Genomic DNA, 18,536 nt, shown 5'->3' with positions numbered 1-18,536 from the left:
AGAAAAAAGAATAAGTTACCATTTATCAGTACCTGTAAGCAGAAGAAACCTTCTGCATTAGTTACTGCTTCTGCCTGATTAGTGAGCGCAGATAACTCAAAAAAAACCCCCAAAAAACCAAAAAAAACTTTGCTAAGGTTGCAGCTCTTCAAGCTCTCACTGAGCAGCTGCATGGTGCCCAGCCCCTGGGTGCATGTCTCCATCAGCAGGGCAGGGATGTCCTGCCAGTTTGGAAAGGATAAGGGTTATCCTTATCCTTTCCAAGTTGTAAGCACCAGGCAGGTACAGGTGTCACTGAGCTGGGGAGGTGACTGCACTCACCCCTTGCAGTGGGTGCAGTCAGTCCCAAGGTCTGTTCACGCATCTGTGAACTAAAGAAGAAAATTAACTTTAAACCAGCAGCAAGGCTGTTCCCTACAAACAAATCTCTCAGGAGCAAACTGTAAACATAGCAAAACTGAGGAAGAATGTGGTATTAAATAAAATATCTTAACATCATTCTTATCAAAAGTTTAAATTTGCATATGTTTATATATATACACTTCTGCTTGCACTCACCACCCTACAGTGAGCTTCAGTTTAATAAAACTGTAGTGGTTATAAATGCAAGAGCTCATATTTCATACAGTGACACTTCTAAAGAGCTGGAGGGACTGAGCAAGCATGATAATGAAAATGTAAATAAAGGGAAATACAATGCCCATGATAAATAGCGATGGCAGGGGAGGAAGTGCCAATCTCCTGGTTTGCCACTGAGGTTTCTGTGGTTAATTTATAGAGTATCAGGGAATGGAAGAAACAGTTTGAAAAGAGCTGACTTGAGAGGAAGCACTGAAAGGAAGCAAATAGCAAAAAATCTCAAATCTTTGTGGAGGGTGAGGAATATTGAGGTGGATTTTCTCTCCGTTTTTCAACCACTCATTTCTTGTCCCTCATTTTAAAGAATTTCTTCCCCACACTTTTCTCTTTTTACAGCTTCTGCATTTCTTCGTTTTGTAGCATTTATTCTCTTGCAAAGAAAATGGCTTTTCCCCCTTATTTCACATTATTTTTTCCTGTAGCAGACATCCTTTTTCATCTCCTTTCTTCTAACAGGAGCTGTAATTTCTAGACTCTTCATTTTCCCTTTGTGTGGGGAAGGTGTGTCCTTCAGGCTTCTTTTGGCCCCTTGCCACCTTTCAGTCCCTTTTTCTGCATCATAAACAGCTGATACTCTACTCCTGTCCTGTGCTGTTACAGCCTCTCACCTTTATTCCCCTGCTGTGCACGGGGCCTTCTGAACAGGATTTAGGAAGACATTTTATCTGTTTAAGGCCTACAAAAGCTGACTGTGATGATGCCAGTGCAGTGGATTAAGAGGATGACTGAATTCACCAGTATTTTGAACCAATTTCTTAATACTGACAAAATGAACCTATGTTAATTAACCATTAGCACTTAGTGACATATGTCCGCCATTAATAATGTTCAATGTAATATGTGTATAGGTATGTATGTATATATGTGTGTGTGCATATCTCTGCTGAATTAATTAGCTCATGAAAATACACCTTTGGACTGGTCCCATTTCTCACTGAGCCAATCTGCTATGAATTCATGCCTTTCCTCTATTCAGAGTGTCTCTATTTCCTTGCAAATTCCTATTTAAATTGTTGGTTTACAGTAGAAATTAATATATTATGCTTGAGCCAAATAATCTGAAATATTTTTACAAGGCATGAATTCTGCAGTTTTGACAATAAGGGCAGTGTTTGCTTTTATGCCAAGCAACTTTTGGGTGTGGGTTGGATTTTCAAATCAGCTGAAGGCTGGATCTGCTCCTCGAAGTTTAGAGAATCTCAAACTGATAGACACTAAGTATCTATATATTTGGGCATTGCATACACTGCTGGGGGATGGGCTTGACAGGGGAAAACATGCATCAAAAATAAAGTGAGGTTGTGGTAATTCAGGATGTGATAGTATTTTTCTTCCTTTTAGAAGAACACTCTTGAATGCATAGAAAATGCATAGAAGTGTTTTTAATTTTTTATCTCTTTCCCTAAAAAATCCTTAAAAATTCAGGCCAAATTCATTCCAGATTCTGCAACTGTGGACAAAATTTGAATTTCTCTTAGGATTAAAGTGGCCTGCAGTGTCTCTAGAGCAAGCTTTTTGGTTAACACACAGAGGAGTTTCCCTCACTGTTTACCCTCAGTATAAAGTCATTGTCTGATATACCTGAGCACGTCTGCTCTCTCAGTTATATTTGCACAGCTTTCTCTAAAGCCAGTACTTTGGAAGTACCATTCCTCCACACTGTTTCAATATTTGGGTATGAAATGTCTGTGGTTGCCTTTTGGAGCAATGTGGCTGCTGCTGCCCTGCTGCTCTTGCCGCCATTTTGACTTTGTGAATAGGCAGCTAATTGGCAGCCCAGGAAGAAATGTGAGCTATTGCTTTACTCCTGTGGCTTTTATTTTTATTTCAAGAGGTTGAAAGCAGTTACACAGATCAGTTCTGTCGGTGGTTTCTTTTTGATCTGTTGCTCTTGAAATCCAGTCTAACCTATCCATCTTGTTAAAAGAGCAAAGGTAACAACCAAAATAAATATTTTCCTGTCTTCTCTTTCAGATAAAATTGAAGATGAATTAGAAATGACAACAGTGTGCCATAGACCCGAGGGACTGGAACAGCTTGAAGCACAAACCAATTTCACTAAAAGAGAACTTCAAGTCCTTTACAGAGGATTTAAAAATGTAAGAACAGTACTGTAATGAACAGTCTAATATGTATGTCCCTACCAGCCTCAACTGCTCAGCTCGATTTTGTATAATTCCCCTGCTAACTACTAGTAGTTTTGTATTAGATCTTCCTTACCACAGCAAAATGACCACAATCTGCCTCTCCAGCTAATATTTATGACACTGCAATCTGCCTAAATCTGGGTTTGGATGAATATTCAGCACACAATGGTCTCATTAAACTTGTTCCCCAAATGTCAGCAAGCACATTTCAATTTCCTCAGCTGTGCCAGTACTTGAAGACTATCTGAAAATGTTTTTATGGCTACTTATTTAAGTCTTGTTGTCACCTCCTCATGTTCAAATAAAAGTGGTACTGTTCACTCCTGATTAGCTGCCTGGATGGAGATTTCATCCCTTCTCTAGCTGCAAAAAATCTTGCTCTTGTAGTAGGGTCTTTGTAGAGCACTTTAGGACATTAGGGTCCTGCTTAAGTAGGAAATAAGACTGGCATGGCAGGAGCCAAAGTGAAATCAAAAGTTGAACGTGTATTAAGACTGAGGAGACCAGAGAGAGGCTGCAGATTTCTGGGCAAGCAGGCAGCAGTGCCAGATGTCGTGACCAGATGTGCAGAGCAGCTCCGTGCCCAGCCTTGTGAGCCACTGTTCCAGCCAGGCTCCCTGGGAACCCAGAGCCACAGCCTGGCTCTACTGCTGCCTCTCAGGGGCTCCTCACAATCAGGAGAAATGGATGGGGAATGTTGAGGCTACATGAAGCAGATGTTTATGGATCTTGAAGAATGAGGACTCATTACGTGTTTGCCTGAGGGTCAGGATTTAGACACCCAGATGGTTTGTGCCAGCTGATGTTTTAATGATGATTACCAGGTCAAAATCAAGCTGACTCAATAAACACAGAATGTTTTTTATATTCTCTTGCAGGACAGCTCCAGCATTCAGAGACCATCACAGCAAAATGCTGACATTTCTCTGTCAAGTCTATTGGGTAAAAACTTGGCAAAAGAAGCCTGAGCTATCTTAAATACAGGCAGTTCTGAGGAACCTGTGGGACTTTGAGAAGGGCCTTTCTTTTTGACAGATTTTTGAAACTTGATCAAATCACATTTCCAGTGCATATTTGACTTTTCCAAGGTGTTTGATAGTTTCACCCTTTGTTTCACTGCTCATCTAAGCAGGCCAAAGCACAGCTCAGCTTCCTGTATTTTTGTTTGGTGCATGTGGCATATTTGTGCAGCATTTGCTGCATACCGGAGGTCATTTCACATGTCACTGATCTCTTCATGCTTTTGCCAGCCAGCAGGAAATCACATGGCTTTTGAGACAGAGCTTGCCAGGTTAACACCTCAATATGACATGACTGCCTACAGAGGGAGGTTAAACCCAGTTGTGCTAAGATCTCTACAGTGCTTTCTGTATTGCTATCGGGTGGGAATCCTGTGTGAGAGAGCTCTGCTCCGTGCTGGGAGGGGATTTGCAGCTGCAGATGCAAACCAGTGAGGCAGACCTGGAGCACTCTCAGCACACAGGACATTTACCCCCTGCCCTTCCCAATTCTGCTAGCACTTAGCACTAGGGAGGCATTACCTCCCAGGGCAATAGTGGCAGACGAGGGCATTTAACTTGTGATGTAAACCTAGGACATCACTGAAGGTCTTGGTATTAATTGGCAGTGATGGCAAGGTCATGGTTTGTATCGGGATATTAGGACAAAGCAGGCTGTTTTTATCCAGCTGATCTGCCCACAATATACACAGAGTTTCGTATCTAAGGTTTAAATTGACATGAAAGTGCAGCTTTTACATTGGCAGCCCCCAAATCCTGGTTTCAATGGGATGAGTAATTATGCACAGGAGGCAAGCTGGCTCATCTATTACCATATTTGCTATTGTACCAAACCATCTGTTCCTTGGGATGATGTTACAGTGCCATCTGGAGATTCAAAATCCCTGTGGGAATACAGTCATTTTCCTCCCTGGCTTATACTTGCTGCTTGCTCATAGTGATTATTGCACAGGTCCTGTTTAATCACAAAGCAACACCTGGATAATCACAGAGCCATTTGTAAAAACTTGTGTCGGGCACAGAGGGATTGAGGTCCTGGCTGCAGAGGATTTGGTGTGCAGGAGCAGGGATGGTGTTCCTCCAAAAGCAGCTCAGCACATCCTGGGCTGGCCTCTGGACTAGTGCCTGTCTGACCAGAGTCCTAATTCTCAGTACCTTTAAACCTGTTCTTTCTTTGTCTCTGAATTCTGTTCCCCCCTCTCTCCAAATTGTCTCAGTCTTTACCCAGGGCGTCACTAGGTCTGGTCTTGTGTTTTTGCCCCAGACTGATGGAGGCTGTCAATAAATTCATCTCCAGAGAAGCTGAGTACACTAACTAGGCCTGTATTGCTGCCTGGCCAAATATCCCCTCTCTTTGCCTTCAGCTTGCATTTCCAGTTGTGAGAAGGTGCCACCCTCTAGCATTTCTTGGTTCTAGGACCAACAGTGCACATTTATCTTAGTAGTTGCCTCTGCGCACAGGATTCTGCTTTATGTGAATGGTCTCCTTTGCACCTCTCTGTTAACTGCGGTCAGACTCGAGCCAGACTAATGTGAGGTGTTTGGTCCCATAGATTTGGTTGGGATTCTACAAAAGCAAAGTTACAGGCAAACCCAGCAGAGCCTCTGGTGGGTCTTGCCTTGGTACAACTTAACAAAAGAAAATGTGATACCTTCTGTATACAAAACCACCAGAACTGTTTGAGCTAAACAGTAATATTGGCACAGGAACAAAATGGCCGTGAGTAGGCATAGGCTGGAATTAGAAGAAAGTTTCTGCCCTCCAGAGGAGTAAAGTTTGGTGAGCAGTTATGGAATTGCAGGGAGGACAGCAAGAAAGTATTTTTATTATTAAAATTGGTAAATTGATGTCTAATGAAGGGATCAACAATACAGAGATCTGAGCTTGGTAATTCAGGATCTTCCCCTTAGGCCATGTTTCTAATGGCTTGCATTCTTTGGAGTCGAGTACATGGATTTAAAGGAACTGGGGGTTTTGTGAGATTTTTTGCTCAGTTTGGGGGGATTTTTGCTGTTAGGGGAAATACATGTTAGCTGCAATGGATAATTTCTTAATACTGAATCAGGAAACAGATGATCCAAATAACTGAGGGGCTGCTGGAGACATCCTGACCTTGCTTTAGTGTGATTTTCTTAGCAAATCTGTAACGAAGTGTAGTATGAGATGTAATTGTAAAAAAGCAGGATTGTAGAGATTAAAATGAGCACTATAAGCAAGGGAGAAATGTTCTGATACTTTAATATTCCCCAAAACATCTCCAAAGTGGGAGAAAGAACATAGAGCAACAAACTACACAGGATGTGTGAGTGCTTAGAGATGCAAATCTGGATTGTGGGTTTGTGTGTGGTCAGCTAACTTGCTACCTCTAATTTAGCAAAATGTGACCCCTGGGTACTCGTCCTCATGTTCTGGCCAAGTGAACTGAAGGGAGTCTGACGAGCAGGTCATGCTCAGCTCTCCTGTGGTCCCTGAATCTCTGCTTTGCACATCTCTGAAATCAATAGTGGAGTTTATTCCTGATTCCAGCAGAGAAAAAAATGCAACTGCTGTTTTATTTTCCTTTTGGTTTTGTGGGTTGGTGTGTTTGGTTTTTATGTGGATTCAGCTCCTTTGTGGTTTAGTGATTTAAAAGAAGAGGGTAAGTTCAGATGCACAGTTCATGCTGCCAGAGCTTGATAGTCAGCCCTGGGAAAATGAAGGATTTGTTCTGTGCTTGACAACAATTAAAAAGAAAAAAAAAAAAAAAAAACAAAAAAAAAAACCACACAACTGTTTGGTATTTTTACCAAATAAAATATTTTTACCAAAGAATTCATAGGTTAAGGAATTGAGAGATGTTACCCTAAAATCCTGGTATCAAAGGAAAGCCTTATGAATACTACAGTGAAGGACTGTGTTTTTCTTACTGACAAGAATATTTTCTTGAATGAGGGAACCGTTATTAACTTCAGTGGAATTTAGGCTCACCTGCTCTGCTTCACAAGAGAGATTTCTTTCTAGTCAGCAGAATTAAGTAGTACTATAACACTAATGAGGCCTCTTGAGCATTATTTGGCTCTCACAAAACAAAAATTGTGATCAATTAACTGCAAATGAATTGGTAGCAGTGTATGTGTCTGAAAACAATCCAGTTACAGAGAGCTAAATGGGCTGATCAGTGTCAGCGCTGTCTCTCCCTCGCACTCCTAGAGCTGTGATGCAAACTTTCATTTGCCTTCCAGATGGATCATCAGAAGCAATAAGGATCATGTGGAAATTCAGAAAATTAAGCAGGCCCAATGGCTAAAACTGCTAGGGTAGCCCTTGTCCCTGTAAGAGAGCACAGGTAGCAGCAGTAGCGGCCATGTGCCCATCTCTGGTAATAAACAGAGGTAAGGGAGGACCTCAGGGACTCTGTAGTTGTGGGAAGCATAGCGAAAAGAATGATCAGTCCCTCATCTAGAAACCATCTTTCAGCAGGTGAAGTTGTAGTTCTTAGAGAACGTAACAGTTGTGTTACCATGAGGAGAGAAGGAAATAAATATTGGTGTAGCACTGTGCTGGAAAGGATTGGCCAGTTGTGCCAGGCTTGTTTTTAAAAAGAATGACAGTTTGGTAAAATACTCTTCAAGGGCCCTGTGTGATCTTGCAGCAACAGCACTTGAGTGACCAAGGAGAACACTTCCACCCAAGAATGGCTGTGGATACAGTTCTGGGTCTGATCAATGATTAAAAGATACCATAAATAAATATCAGATTATTTATTTAATGTACCTTAGCTTACAAGCTTCAGAAAACATGAATGTTTAGGAAATATTTGGGAGAATCTCTTACGGTAGCTGTTAGCTTCTATTTAATTATCTTCCTTTGATGATTTCTGCATTACAGATGAAAAGTAACTTCTCATGATAAGGAAACCAGGTAATGGATGTTTTATGAGGAGCTTTGGAACAGTTTGAGAATACTCATCTAACTAGGAACCTTGCAACTTACAAAATCACAAATGGCAAATAGAAAAGTTGTCAGATTGACTGTTTGCTCACTCTGTCTAAACAGCAGTTCAGGACTATCAGGCACGGTAGTAGGAGTCAGGTTGCAAGAATGAAAAGCTGGTGGTTCCTTGTGAAAATGGTTATATTTTGTGAAGTTCCCAGCTGAAGGACTTGTGTTAAAGTGAGGCAGGGATCACAGCATGACACAGAGAGGCAGAGAGGGATCCATGGAGTACAGTGCCAGGAACAGAGGAACTTTCTTGATCCCAAGTTTGCCCTTGAGCTCAGTATAAGCATCAAGTCAGACTGTACATGGCAGTTCTGTGACTTTTGTGAGAGAGGGTTAGCCTGCTCAGATAATCCATCTCCAGCACGCCCTACCAGCAGGGACAGTGCTCTTGCTCCCTCCTCACTCCCTGATGGGAGTTTGGGGAATTAAATGGCTGAGTGGGGTCAGTGCTGCAGCAGGACACAGACCCCAGGGTCTCTATTGACCAGTGGCTCTGAGTGTGGGAGGAAGCTGACTTTTCCATGTTCTGTTCAAAAGGCTGAGTGCTGTGTTATTTTATTGTTTTGCTCTGGTTTAGTTTTCAAAATTGGTTGATAGGCAAATTTGAGGAAAGGTGCCATCAACTGGGAAGTATTTTCTGTGACTGAAAACATCACATGGTTAGATAGCAGTGCCTAAGGCTCTGTAATGTATGTTATAGCAGCACTGAGCTGGTGGGGGTGTGTTTATTATTGAGGTTTGTTTGTAAGTATTTACTAGCGTGCTATGGACTGTTCACCTCTGTGGATCTGGAGTCAGGCTTCTGGCTACAGTCTGCTGCCGAGGATTAATGGGTTCATATCTGTGAAGGCATTAGACAGGGAGGTGTTAACTGACATGAACATTATTTGTAATCATTAGATGAAAGTTTCATATGACAGAAGGCATGAGCTGCCTTTCTAGGTCATTCTGTAAAACAGCAATGAAACTGCTGAAAACACAGTTAGAAATGTTAATAATGGTGAACCAGCTTTCTGAGATGCTTAAGATGAAACTGCAGTCTGAATTACTTTAATTTCTCCAGCTGCACAGCCTGTGCATGCAGAGCACTGTGAGAGCAGAAAGGTGATTTGTTTCATTGCTCTCTTTGGACTTTGTAGGGTTTTGCAAATGAACCTTTACAAACCTGTGTTTTTCTTTATTCTCTTTGTCTTTTTTTTTTTTCTTCCGTTTTCCAACAGGAATGTCCTAGTGGGGTTGTTAATGAAGAAACATTCAAACAGATCTATGCACAGTTTTTTCCTCATGGAGGTAAGTGGAGTGCTTTGTGCCTTTCAGGGTTCTTGAAGCCCTAACATTGCCTACTGCCAGCTGGCTGCAAAACTGCTGCAGATCATGTGTGCAAGAAATGGGAATTGAGTTGAAGCTTTGAGGGGTTTTAGACAGAAACACAAACATCAAGGTAATAAAAGTTTAGGCCCTTTGAACAGTTATTTCACACAGAAAAGCCCCAATAGAGATTGCCCCTCAATGTCAGCTCTTTATTCCCCGATTCAAAATAGAAAGTGGGGGTTGATGCTTTGTTCTTTCTGACTTTCTGCTGGCAGAAAGGGGAATTGCTTCCCCTCAGTGTGTCATTGCTTCCCTGCTGTTCGATTGCTGGACATGTAGTGTCTAGCACAGGAGAGTGACAGACTTCTTTTTGGCCTGAAAATTTATCAAAGCCTCCTTAAAATTCTTAAAGCAGTTTTTAGTTGATAAGTAAACTCCTGGCTACCTGAAATGATCATTTTGGTGTTTATGTGACTAAGACAGAGCCATGTCATGACTGGGCATATTAAGGTATTGTATTAAATCTCTCAGATAATACATGTTCCTGCCTTTTAAAAACATCAAGAATCTATATATACTAATTGGATATGTTCTGTTGAGATGCTGTTCTCAAATTGAAAGAATTGAGTAATTTAAGTGGCTTTTAAGCAAAAGATTTAAGTATTTGAGGCTTTCCAAAATATCCCACTCTGTAGTAGCTGCAGAGCACAGCTGCAAGGGTGTATGTGTCCATGTGCATTTACCTAAAGAAGGTCATTAACAAGTAAGTGTTTTTTCAACTAAATGTCAAAATAAAACACATTATGCTTATGTTTTACAACCCATGTGACCTCAAAGATGTACACCTATAAAAAGTTTGCATTAAATTTCAGTATGAACTTGATGATTTCCTGTTGTGATTTTCTAAACCCAGCAGTTTAAGGACAAAAATATGCCTCTAGGTGAGATTGCTCTCCAGCAGCCATGGGTAAAACTCAAGTAACTGGAGCAAGACTCTTCTGAAGTTGGGCATTCCCTGCGGGGTTTCTGCTTTGTCTCCCACAAAACAAAAAGGTAGAGAAAGGATGCTGCAGATTGAAGTCACTCTTCGGTATTTTTGCTGTGTTTCCCACCCTGTGAACTAGAGACACTCTGGGATGATTGGGGATTTTATGCTCTTTCTTTCTGCCTCAAAATCCAAATAGCTTCTACTGTAATAAAAGCTTTTGCATTTCAAGGCGGTTTTAAGGGAGGATGCCAGGATTTTGCAAGTCCATGATACCCTTTACTAGTTCATAGAATACTTGGCAATGCTTCAGGACTGAGTTATATACAGAAGGAGAATAAGTTCATGACTCGTTTAGAGCCATCAGTGTATGATGAGCTGCTGTCCCTGCCCTTTGTGCCTTTCAGATGCCAGCATGTATGCACATTACCTCTTCAATGCCTTCGACACTGCACAGAATGGCTCCGTGAAGTTTGAGGTGATTGCTTTGCATCTTCCATGCCACTTTCTCAATTTTGTGTTTTTAACCTTTTCTGTCCAGTCTTCATTGCAAAGTAGTAGGACTTGTTGGATTAAAGGTTAGAGGTTTCAGTCTAAAGTCAGTCAATGCTTTCACATCTGGTTTCGCTTTAGTTTCTGCAGATGCAGTTCCATGTCCATAAAGAAAGATCTAGATTGTGCTAGCCAGGATCAGAGGTTTATGCAGCAGAGAGGAGTGGCTGAGGAGAGTCCCATGTGAAATGAGATGAGGGACAGAGAGAACTTGTTATCTTGTCATCTGCAGTCATCATGCATTGCATGATGTGTTGAACAAGCATCTCAGGTACTTGAAAACTAAATGCACCCTTTAACCAAAAGGTGTGTTGTAGTGGCTACACACAACCTCTCTTCATGCTCTCCTCATAGCTATAGGAATGCAGCAAAGGGATATATTAAGTCATAGACTTCTGGAGCATGAACTTCATAGTTTTGAAGACTATGAAACTCCTAAAAAACTACGAATCATAGGCAGTCTTGCCTTTGCTGTCAAATGGCCAAAACCTCTGGTAATTTTCAGGTGAGACTGGGAAATGTGCTCATTCATTAAATGTTAAATGGGGATATTTCCATATGTATCTGTGTGTCTCTGTGGCAAGGGCTGCAGTGGGAGGTTTGAATGGGGCAGCTCCTTAGTAGTTAAAGGTGTTCAGAAACCTAAACAGACTGAGAACAGAAAAATGCTGTTAAATAACAAACAAACAATCAAAAACAAAAGGCCAGGCAATCAAAAAAAGAAAAAAAAACAAAACCCACAACCAAACCTAGAAAGTGCTGAACTTTCATTCCTGGCAGATCTGTCTCTTAACTGGTTGTCAGAAAGGAGAATTTTGTCCCCTTTTTTGTATTGTTCAACAAATTCAGATTCCTTGGAGGCTTGGCAAAAAGGAGCAGAGGTTTCTAAGCAGTGCTGCACTGCACCATGCAGAGCTCTTGCAACTGACTTAAGATATTAAATGAGTTATCAGGAGCTGTATAGCTCTGTTTGCCTGAAGCTCTGCCTGTGCTAAAAATCCACTGTAGCTATGCTAATCTCAGTGCCTGAGCCACCATGCAGTATAATTGTTAAATCACAGTTATCAGAAGCAGTAACTTTACTGTAAGCAAAGAAAACCAATTAAAATTATGTGTGAGAAAACCAATTAAAATTATGTGTGCCACACTGTGTAATTAGTGGTAGGAATCATATCTGGTCAAGTCTGGCAGATTTTGCCAGACAACAAAATCTAAGGCTCCCTGCGTCAGAGGAGTTTATCTCTCAGATAGGATTTTCTCCCTTCTTTGCCAGTACCTCGATCTGGAGGTAAGAAAGCATCAGCTTCTACTTCCACAGGCACAGTCCAGCTGTGTTTAACCAGGGGTAGCAATCTGACTGACAGCTCCTTGCAGCAGGGAGGAGAAAGGCCACTGGAGCATCTGGCAGTGCTCTTAAAAAGCAGACATCCCAGTGAATGCTTCAACCATTGAGTTCAGTCAGAGAGGAGATATTTTTGGAAAAGGGAGCCAGAAGAGGTTGATAAGCGTATGCTGCATCCTAAAAAGATAAATGTTTTTACTGGCATTGTATAAAGACGGTGACTTAGAAAAGGATATTATGAGAATTCAGACCTCTCTCTCTGCCCCAAACCAGGATTTTGTGATGGCATTGTCCATTCTGCTACGGGGAACTGTTCATGAAAAGCTGAGATGGACATTTAATCTGTATGACATAAATAAGGATGGCTATATAAATAAAGAGGTAAGGCTGTTCCTGACAAATGTGGTTGATTTTGGAAGGGATAGTTGATTGGATTTTGTTGCAGAACACAATTAATTTTACATGCAGCTAATTAAATGCAAATCAGAGTGGACTCAAGCATTTGTCTGTGTCTAAGCAAAGTGCACAGTGATTTTATTGCATGATTTTTCAGACATATTTTCCTATATTATGGTGCCTTTAATGAATTGTGATAGCCAGGAGCAAAATGCTTATTACAGTTCTGAGCCACATAACCTTTGTGAAGGGGAGGGTGATGGTAGCAGTACTTGGTGACAGGCTCGAGGGCTTGCTTTCTGCTTGGGGAGATACTATGGGGGTCATCTGAAGCAGTACAGGCCTCCAGCACCACTCCCAAATCCTGCATTGTCATCTGTTTTTATCTTCTTATCTGGTATTGCTTGCTCCCATTATGGGAAGCCTTGATTTTGAGCATGGTGACCTTGAAAATGTGTCAAATACATTTTAGTCCGCTCTAAGCCATTGTGCATCCCTGGTGGGTTTGCAGTTACTGCTGCTGGTCATGGAGCTGAGGGGCAATTTGTGCAAGGTGAGGGACCAGATTCCCAGTTCCAGCTGTGAATCCCTGGCCCTGGAGGAGGCCCTTGGGACAGAGTTAGTGCCACAGTGCAGGGCTGAGCACAGCCCTTGCTCCCAGCACCTGCTGTGTCAGAACCAGGCCAGGGGAGGGGAGGGAGCACTGGAAGCACGTGGCACGGCAGGGGCAGAGAGAAGCAATTCTTTCTACAGGATGTTTGTGTGTCTGGCACATCTGTCTCCATGATCATGCACAGGCATTCCAGGTGCTGGTTTGTCACAGAGAAGAAGGGTGAAGAATAGGGCAGTACAAGACAGAAATGGACTCTCATTTCTCTTAATTTCCTTTTTGTGCTTTTGCTGACATGTTGCCATGGCAGGAAATGATGGATATCGTAAAGGCAATTTATGATATGATGGGAAAATACACGTATCCAGTGCTCAAGGAAGATGCACCAAGGCAGCATGTAGAAGTGTTTTTCCAGGTACCTGCGTTTTGATGGGGTTTTTTTAACACTTGAGCTATGCACTGATAGACTTTCCTGTAAAATTGAGTCTATACCTTGTTATATATTCCAAAATAAACCCTAGCAATCACTCAGCCTAGCATTGCAATGCCTGCTGATATCCTGGCTCCAAAGGTATCTGTCTGGTCTCTTAGCCTGACCCTTTGCCTTGGGATGTGGGACATCCAGTATGTCTGAAGCCTCTGCATGTGTTTCAGCTCTTCTGTGCTGCTTCTCTCAATTGCCCTAAAGATTGATAGGAATGTGGGTTGGGGTTGGTCAGGCAGTGAATAAAAAAATGATGGAATAAGGACAGAGGTTCTGGTGTGTGTCAAGAAAGGAATTAGAGATGAGCTCAAAAGTGAGCCAAATCCCAAAGTAAGTAAGTCCTTAGCAGTTGGTCAATACAGCACAGAGTCTATGGGCTACACTTGTTAAGTGCCCAGCTTTATTCAGGTTGCATCAAGATACTGTACTGTAACAGTAGTGTTACCAATGTAAACTAATTTTTACATTATTTTATTTTGCAGAAAATGGATAAAAACAAAGATGGAGTTGTAACTCTAGATGAGTTTATTGAATCATGTCAGGAGGTAAGGACTAAATTATAACTGCAAGGAAAGCGCTATCTCATGTCACATCATTTACTTCCCTTTGGATAAACTCTGCTTGAAACAAGACGCTTCTCAGGATCTTGGGTTTTCTTTGCATTGTGAAAAAAAAAAAAAAAAAAAAAAAAAACACAAACTAACCAAACCAAAACAGCTTCAAGACTGAGTTTGTGATGCCCTGTGAAGCCTGTGACTCAATAGTGAGGTAGGGTTAGGCAGAATATGGGAGATGATATCTTCATGTGCAGTGCTTGGACCAGTGCTTTTATTTTCCTGAGTAGACTGCAGTGCCTGATTCTACAGACAAGCAGACAACAGTAGAGAAAGGTCTTAACTGTCTTAGGTTGTTTTGGGTTTTTGTTGGTTTGTATTTGGGTTTTTTTTCCCCTTCATTTTGAGTCTGCTGCTGTCTCTGTGTGCTGCCCCAGATGTCATTTTCAGGTATCACATTACTGAAACTGCCCAGAATCAAAGATGTCTCAAATTCTTGCAATTATAACTTTGAGTTATAAAAGCAGTTGATGTTTTCATGGTCAAACATTAAAAGCAAATGTTGTCATCATAGCAATGATTTTAATTTTTCCTCTGTTTTGGAAGTAAGCCCCCTCTTGCAAATTCCATATATGAGGTTGGCTGTGATAAGTTTTTGTTGGTACTTTTAGGACTGGCACAAAGACGCATCTACATTAACATGCAATTGCCTAATGTCTGTTGTCTTAGACCTTGATTGTGTGAATATTCACTCAGAGGTATCTCTAATATTTGACCAGTACAGTAATGGTGTAAAAGGCAACCTCTTGCCTTTTGGAATGTTTACATTGGTGCCCAGAATTGCATATTGGCCCTTCTGTGCATTTTATGTTGCCTGGAAAATGCTTTCCAGTTCTGCAGCAGACAGCTCCTCTGTCCCTGAGCAAGGGGAGGGTGCTCACTGTGGAGGGCTGGGCTGGCTTCTGCTAGTTTCGTGTCAAACCTGGCTCTGGCCACATCCAGTCTCAGTCAGGGAGTTCAGGCAGCAAAATCCTTGTTTAGCAGATGCATAATAGAAGGCTAATGTTTTTCAGTTACTTCATTCTTGGTCCTTCTTGATTGTTTGGCTTATTTTTGGCATCATCTTTATTTGATCATTTGTATTGTGTATTATTCTTCACATTCTTAACTTACCTGTAGGTGTGTGCATGATCAGTGGTCTCAGTATTGAAGCAGCTTTACTTTGCCTGTAACTGTTAGAGTTTTAATTCTCTGTCCCCATTTGGGTTTAGTTCTTTCTGCTGCCATCCTGGCACTGGGAGCTGGGCAGGCTGATGTACTGTCAGCTGCTGTTTCCTGGCAGGCAGGAGCAAGCCCTGCAACACCAAGATTTATTTTTTTTATCTTTATGAAAAAGAAACCAAAGTGCATAACAGTGCTCACCTGTCGCCCTGATTTTTCAGCCTTCTGATGTTTTCATTTTTAGACTGGAGCTTGTAACAAAAACAAAGACTGATGTTTGGTAAATAATACATTCTTTCCAGGGGGATGGACAAATTAATGGACTTCTAAGTTGACCGCTGGGGTCAGAGAGGTGTTACTCTCGTCCCCCAATCCTTGATCAAATTCCATAGACTATGTAAGTCGAGATCCCCAAATAAACTTCCCTTCTTTCTCATCTTACATCCTGATGGGTGAGTGTGGTTCTTTTTGTGTCCTCTAGCGACACTCACCTGTGCCACTGTGGTGGTTCTGTGGACAATGAAGCTCTGGCATGGCCTTGGAGAGAGCGATTGGCTTCCGTGCCAGGTGATGCCTTGTACCCACTGAGTGAGCACTGACAGGGATGATGCAGCCTCACAAAACAACTGAGGAATGTAGTGCAATAGATCTTTTAAGCTGCTCAATGTGAAAAATTATTTTCATGTTACAGGCAAACAGATGTTCTAACTTTTGGAATAGCTGAATTCCTGGGAGGGGAAAACCATCATGTTTTTGTATACCAATCTGGTTCTTATCTTGAAGTAAAATTCCAATACTTCAGGAGAAATAATCCAGGATTTCCCTTGTGTCTGTCTGTAACTTTCTCCTTTGGCTCTAGGAACCCTGGAGAGGCTGAGGTTGCACAGATTGCATGTGTTTTGGATTTGAGCTGGAATTTCTGGCAGGTAGTGCTTTCCCAAGGCAGTTTGCTTGTCGGTTCAAAACCTGCCATTCCATTTGGACTTGTGGAGCACATTATCCAAGAGCACATTTGCACACCCAGGGTCAGGGACATCTGAGAGTTGAGCACAGGCACCAAGGCTGTGCCCTGCCTGGCACAGCCTGTGCTGGACGTCAGGCTCAGGAGAAGACCCTGTGCTTGGTGTGCCTCAAACCAACCCAGGGCTGAAGCACAAGCCAGCTGCTGTGCTGAATCAGGCCTGGGCACTGAACCAGCCCCAGATCACAGAGGGGGAAAGCATTTCCAGAGCAAGGCTGCTGCCTGCAGGAGCAGCTGCAGAGCTCCCTGGTGCCAATGCAGAGTTATGAATTCTGCTTGTCCATGCTGGTTTCATGGAAATGTCTTCTCCTTGCTTTCAGGACGACAATATCATGCGATCCTTACAGCTCTTTGAGAATGTCATGTAACCAGACGAGCACTGGAGGAGTCTGAGACTTCTGTGTAACAAAGATCTCCTTTCTGGGTGAAAGATTTTACAATTGAGCCATGTCCAATGTGTGAGGATTTTGTATGACGTGTCCAACCAAATGGCAACTGAATGCAACTGATCCCACTTCTTCTCCCCAGAAGATGCTGGCGGACCTTTGTTTCATTTTGGAAGCATGTGAATATTTTAATAAATCCCTACAAGAGAGAACTGCTGCTCGAAGTTCAATGAGTAATAGAGAGAATTGTTTTCTAGGCACAAGTCCTGCTTTTAATCTAGCAAGCTTAATTCCCTATGATAGCACATGTTGATAGCTATTCAGCCATCTCTTGCAAGTGACAGCTCAGTCCATACCTCCGTTCAGCACAATGTTCTGTGGATGCCTTGCCGTTAATCTGCTTTACAAAACCCCAATCTACCAAGGCAGTTTGTGAAAAAATGAACAGTCAATGGACCTAGGACAGTAAACAGACAGCCCATGTAGCCAGTATCCCCATTTCTGCAGAGATCCTGCTTATTCTCTCACATGCACTGGTGCCACCATACTGACTTCAGTAGAGTTCTTCCTGAACATATTAACCAGGTGATCTTCATGCCAGGGTGAGCCAGAAAGGAGCAGAACGTGTTGCACATATTAATATAAAGGTACAGAACAAATCCTATTCAGGAATGGTAAGTTCCCAAGAGACCGGGCAGGTGTGTAAGGGCTGGTACAGAAAGATGAGCACCTGCTCTGGTCCCAGCCTCCTGTTGTGTCCCAGGAATACCAGGTGATGCTCCACTGTGCATCTCAGCAGCACCACGGCCATGTGCTCTGGTCCTTTCGCTGTAGTTTGGCACACACTTTCTACGTTCATCACTGGACATTATAGTAAGCTTTTGCTCCCTTTATGGATTTATTTAAGTTTTCTTGTTTGTCTTAGTGAAGAACAAAGATGCAGCTGTGTTTCAATTTACTGACCTTGGCACCTGCAAAGTGCCCAGCACATTTGATTCGGAGCTCTTGAATTGTTATTAGCCTCAGAATCAACTGCCAGGCCCCTATTTTTTTTTCCTACAAGATGGTAGCATGCCTTGTACAAGCCCCATTGGTTTAGGGGTTTGTTTGTTTAATTATTAAAACAGAAAAGTTCACGTAGAAAATTTACACCAAGGTTGGATGATTTGTCAGCTGGGGAATGCCAGAGCCTTCTGTGAAGAAGCCTCTTAGGAAAGCTGATCCACCAGCGTGCCATTGCCATCTCCAGGCAGACAATGGCTGAGAAGCAAAGAGAAGGAGGAAACAGCCAACTTTTCCAGCTGCTCAAACCACACAGATGGGACAGCCCCTGACGTAGTGCTGCATCCCTCCCATCCAGTAAGCATCTATTTTTATTGTATCACATACTATGTTACAAACTGTTAGCACTGAAGACATATTTTAAAAATTATGGAAGTAGAAGGTTTTTATAGTACAGAATATATAGAATGCCTCCATTCTGTAGCCCTAATTTTATAAAAATTTCACCTATTGAGGCATTCCTGATTACAGAAGTAGGTCTGATCAGTTCTAGTATAATGATAATGCCAATTCCCCAAGATGGAACATTTTCCCCTTTTACTGTGCTCCTCCATACACTCCTGTGTAGTCTTTATTTTTTTAAGTTGTCCCCTTGTCATCGACAGTGCTGTTTAAGTAAAGTTACGTTTGCAGTAATGACACCTTAGTCCATCCTGTTTATTGCCTTTCATACAAATACCATTAATGAATTCCTCCCAGCTATGATCCAGCAGCTCTGGTAAGGGGCTGGGATTTGCAGGAGGGAGGCCATGTTGTGGGAGTTTCTTTCCTCCAGTTGTTGGGTATTATCATTTAGACTTTATTTAACAGGCACTTGGTAAAGAC

The 18,536-nt window shown here is 42.1% G+C and overlaps 1 protein-coding gene across 3 annotated transcripts in view; it reads left to right on the top strand.

Moving 5' to 3' along the window:
- Positions 1-16,850, top strand: part of KCNIP1 (potassium voltage-gated channel interacting protein 1) — a 241,181-nt gene extending 224,331 nt beyond the window's left edge. For all 3 annotated transcript variants that reach the window (XM_066197359.1, XM_066197360.1, XM_066197361.1), the window contains exons 2-8: positions 2,614-2,738; positions 9,008-9,077; positions 10,491-10,561; positions 12,251-12,358; positions 13,294-13,398; positions 13,950-14,012; positions 16,584-16,850. In XM_066197359.1, coding sequence (XP_066053456.1) covers positions 2,614-2,738; positions 9,008-9,077; positions 10,491-10,561; positions 12,251-12,358; positions 13,294-13,398; positions 13,950-14,012; positions 16,584-16,631 — 590 coding nt within the window. In that variant the 3' untranslated portion in view covers positions 16,632-16,850. The remainder of the gene's footprint in view (positions 1-2,613; positions 2,739-9,007; positions 9,078-10,490; positions 10,562-12,250; positions 12,359-13,293; positions 13,399-13,949; positions 14,013-16,583) is intronic.
- The last annotated feature ends 1,686 nt before the right edge of the window (positions 16,851-18,536 follow it).

This window comes from Chamaea fasciata, unplaced genomic scaffold (genome assembly GCF_029207755.1).
Source record: "Chamaea fasciata isolate MVZ Bird 193981 ecotype frontalis unplaced genomic scaffold, bChaFas1.0.hap1 SCAF_15, whole genome shotgun sequence".
NCBI classification, from domain to species: domain Eukaryota; kingdom Metazoa; phylum Chordata; class Aves; order Passeriformes; family Sylviidae; genus Chamaea; species Chamaea fasciata.
This window is presented reverse-complemented; position numbering and strand designations above follow the sequence as displayed.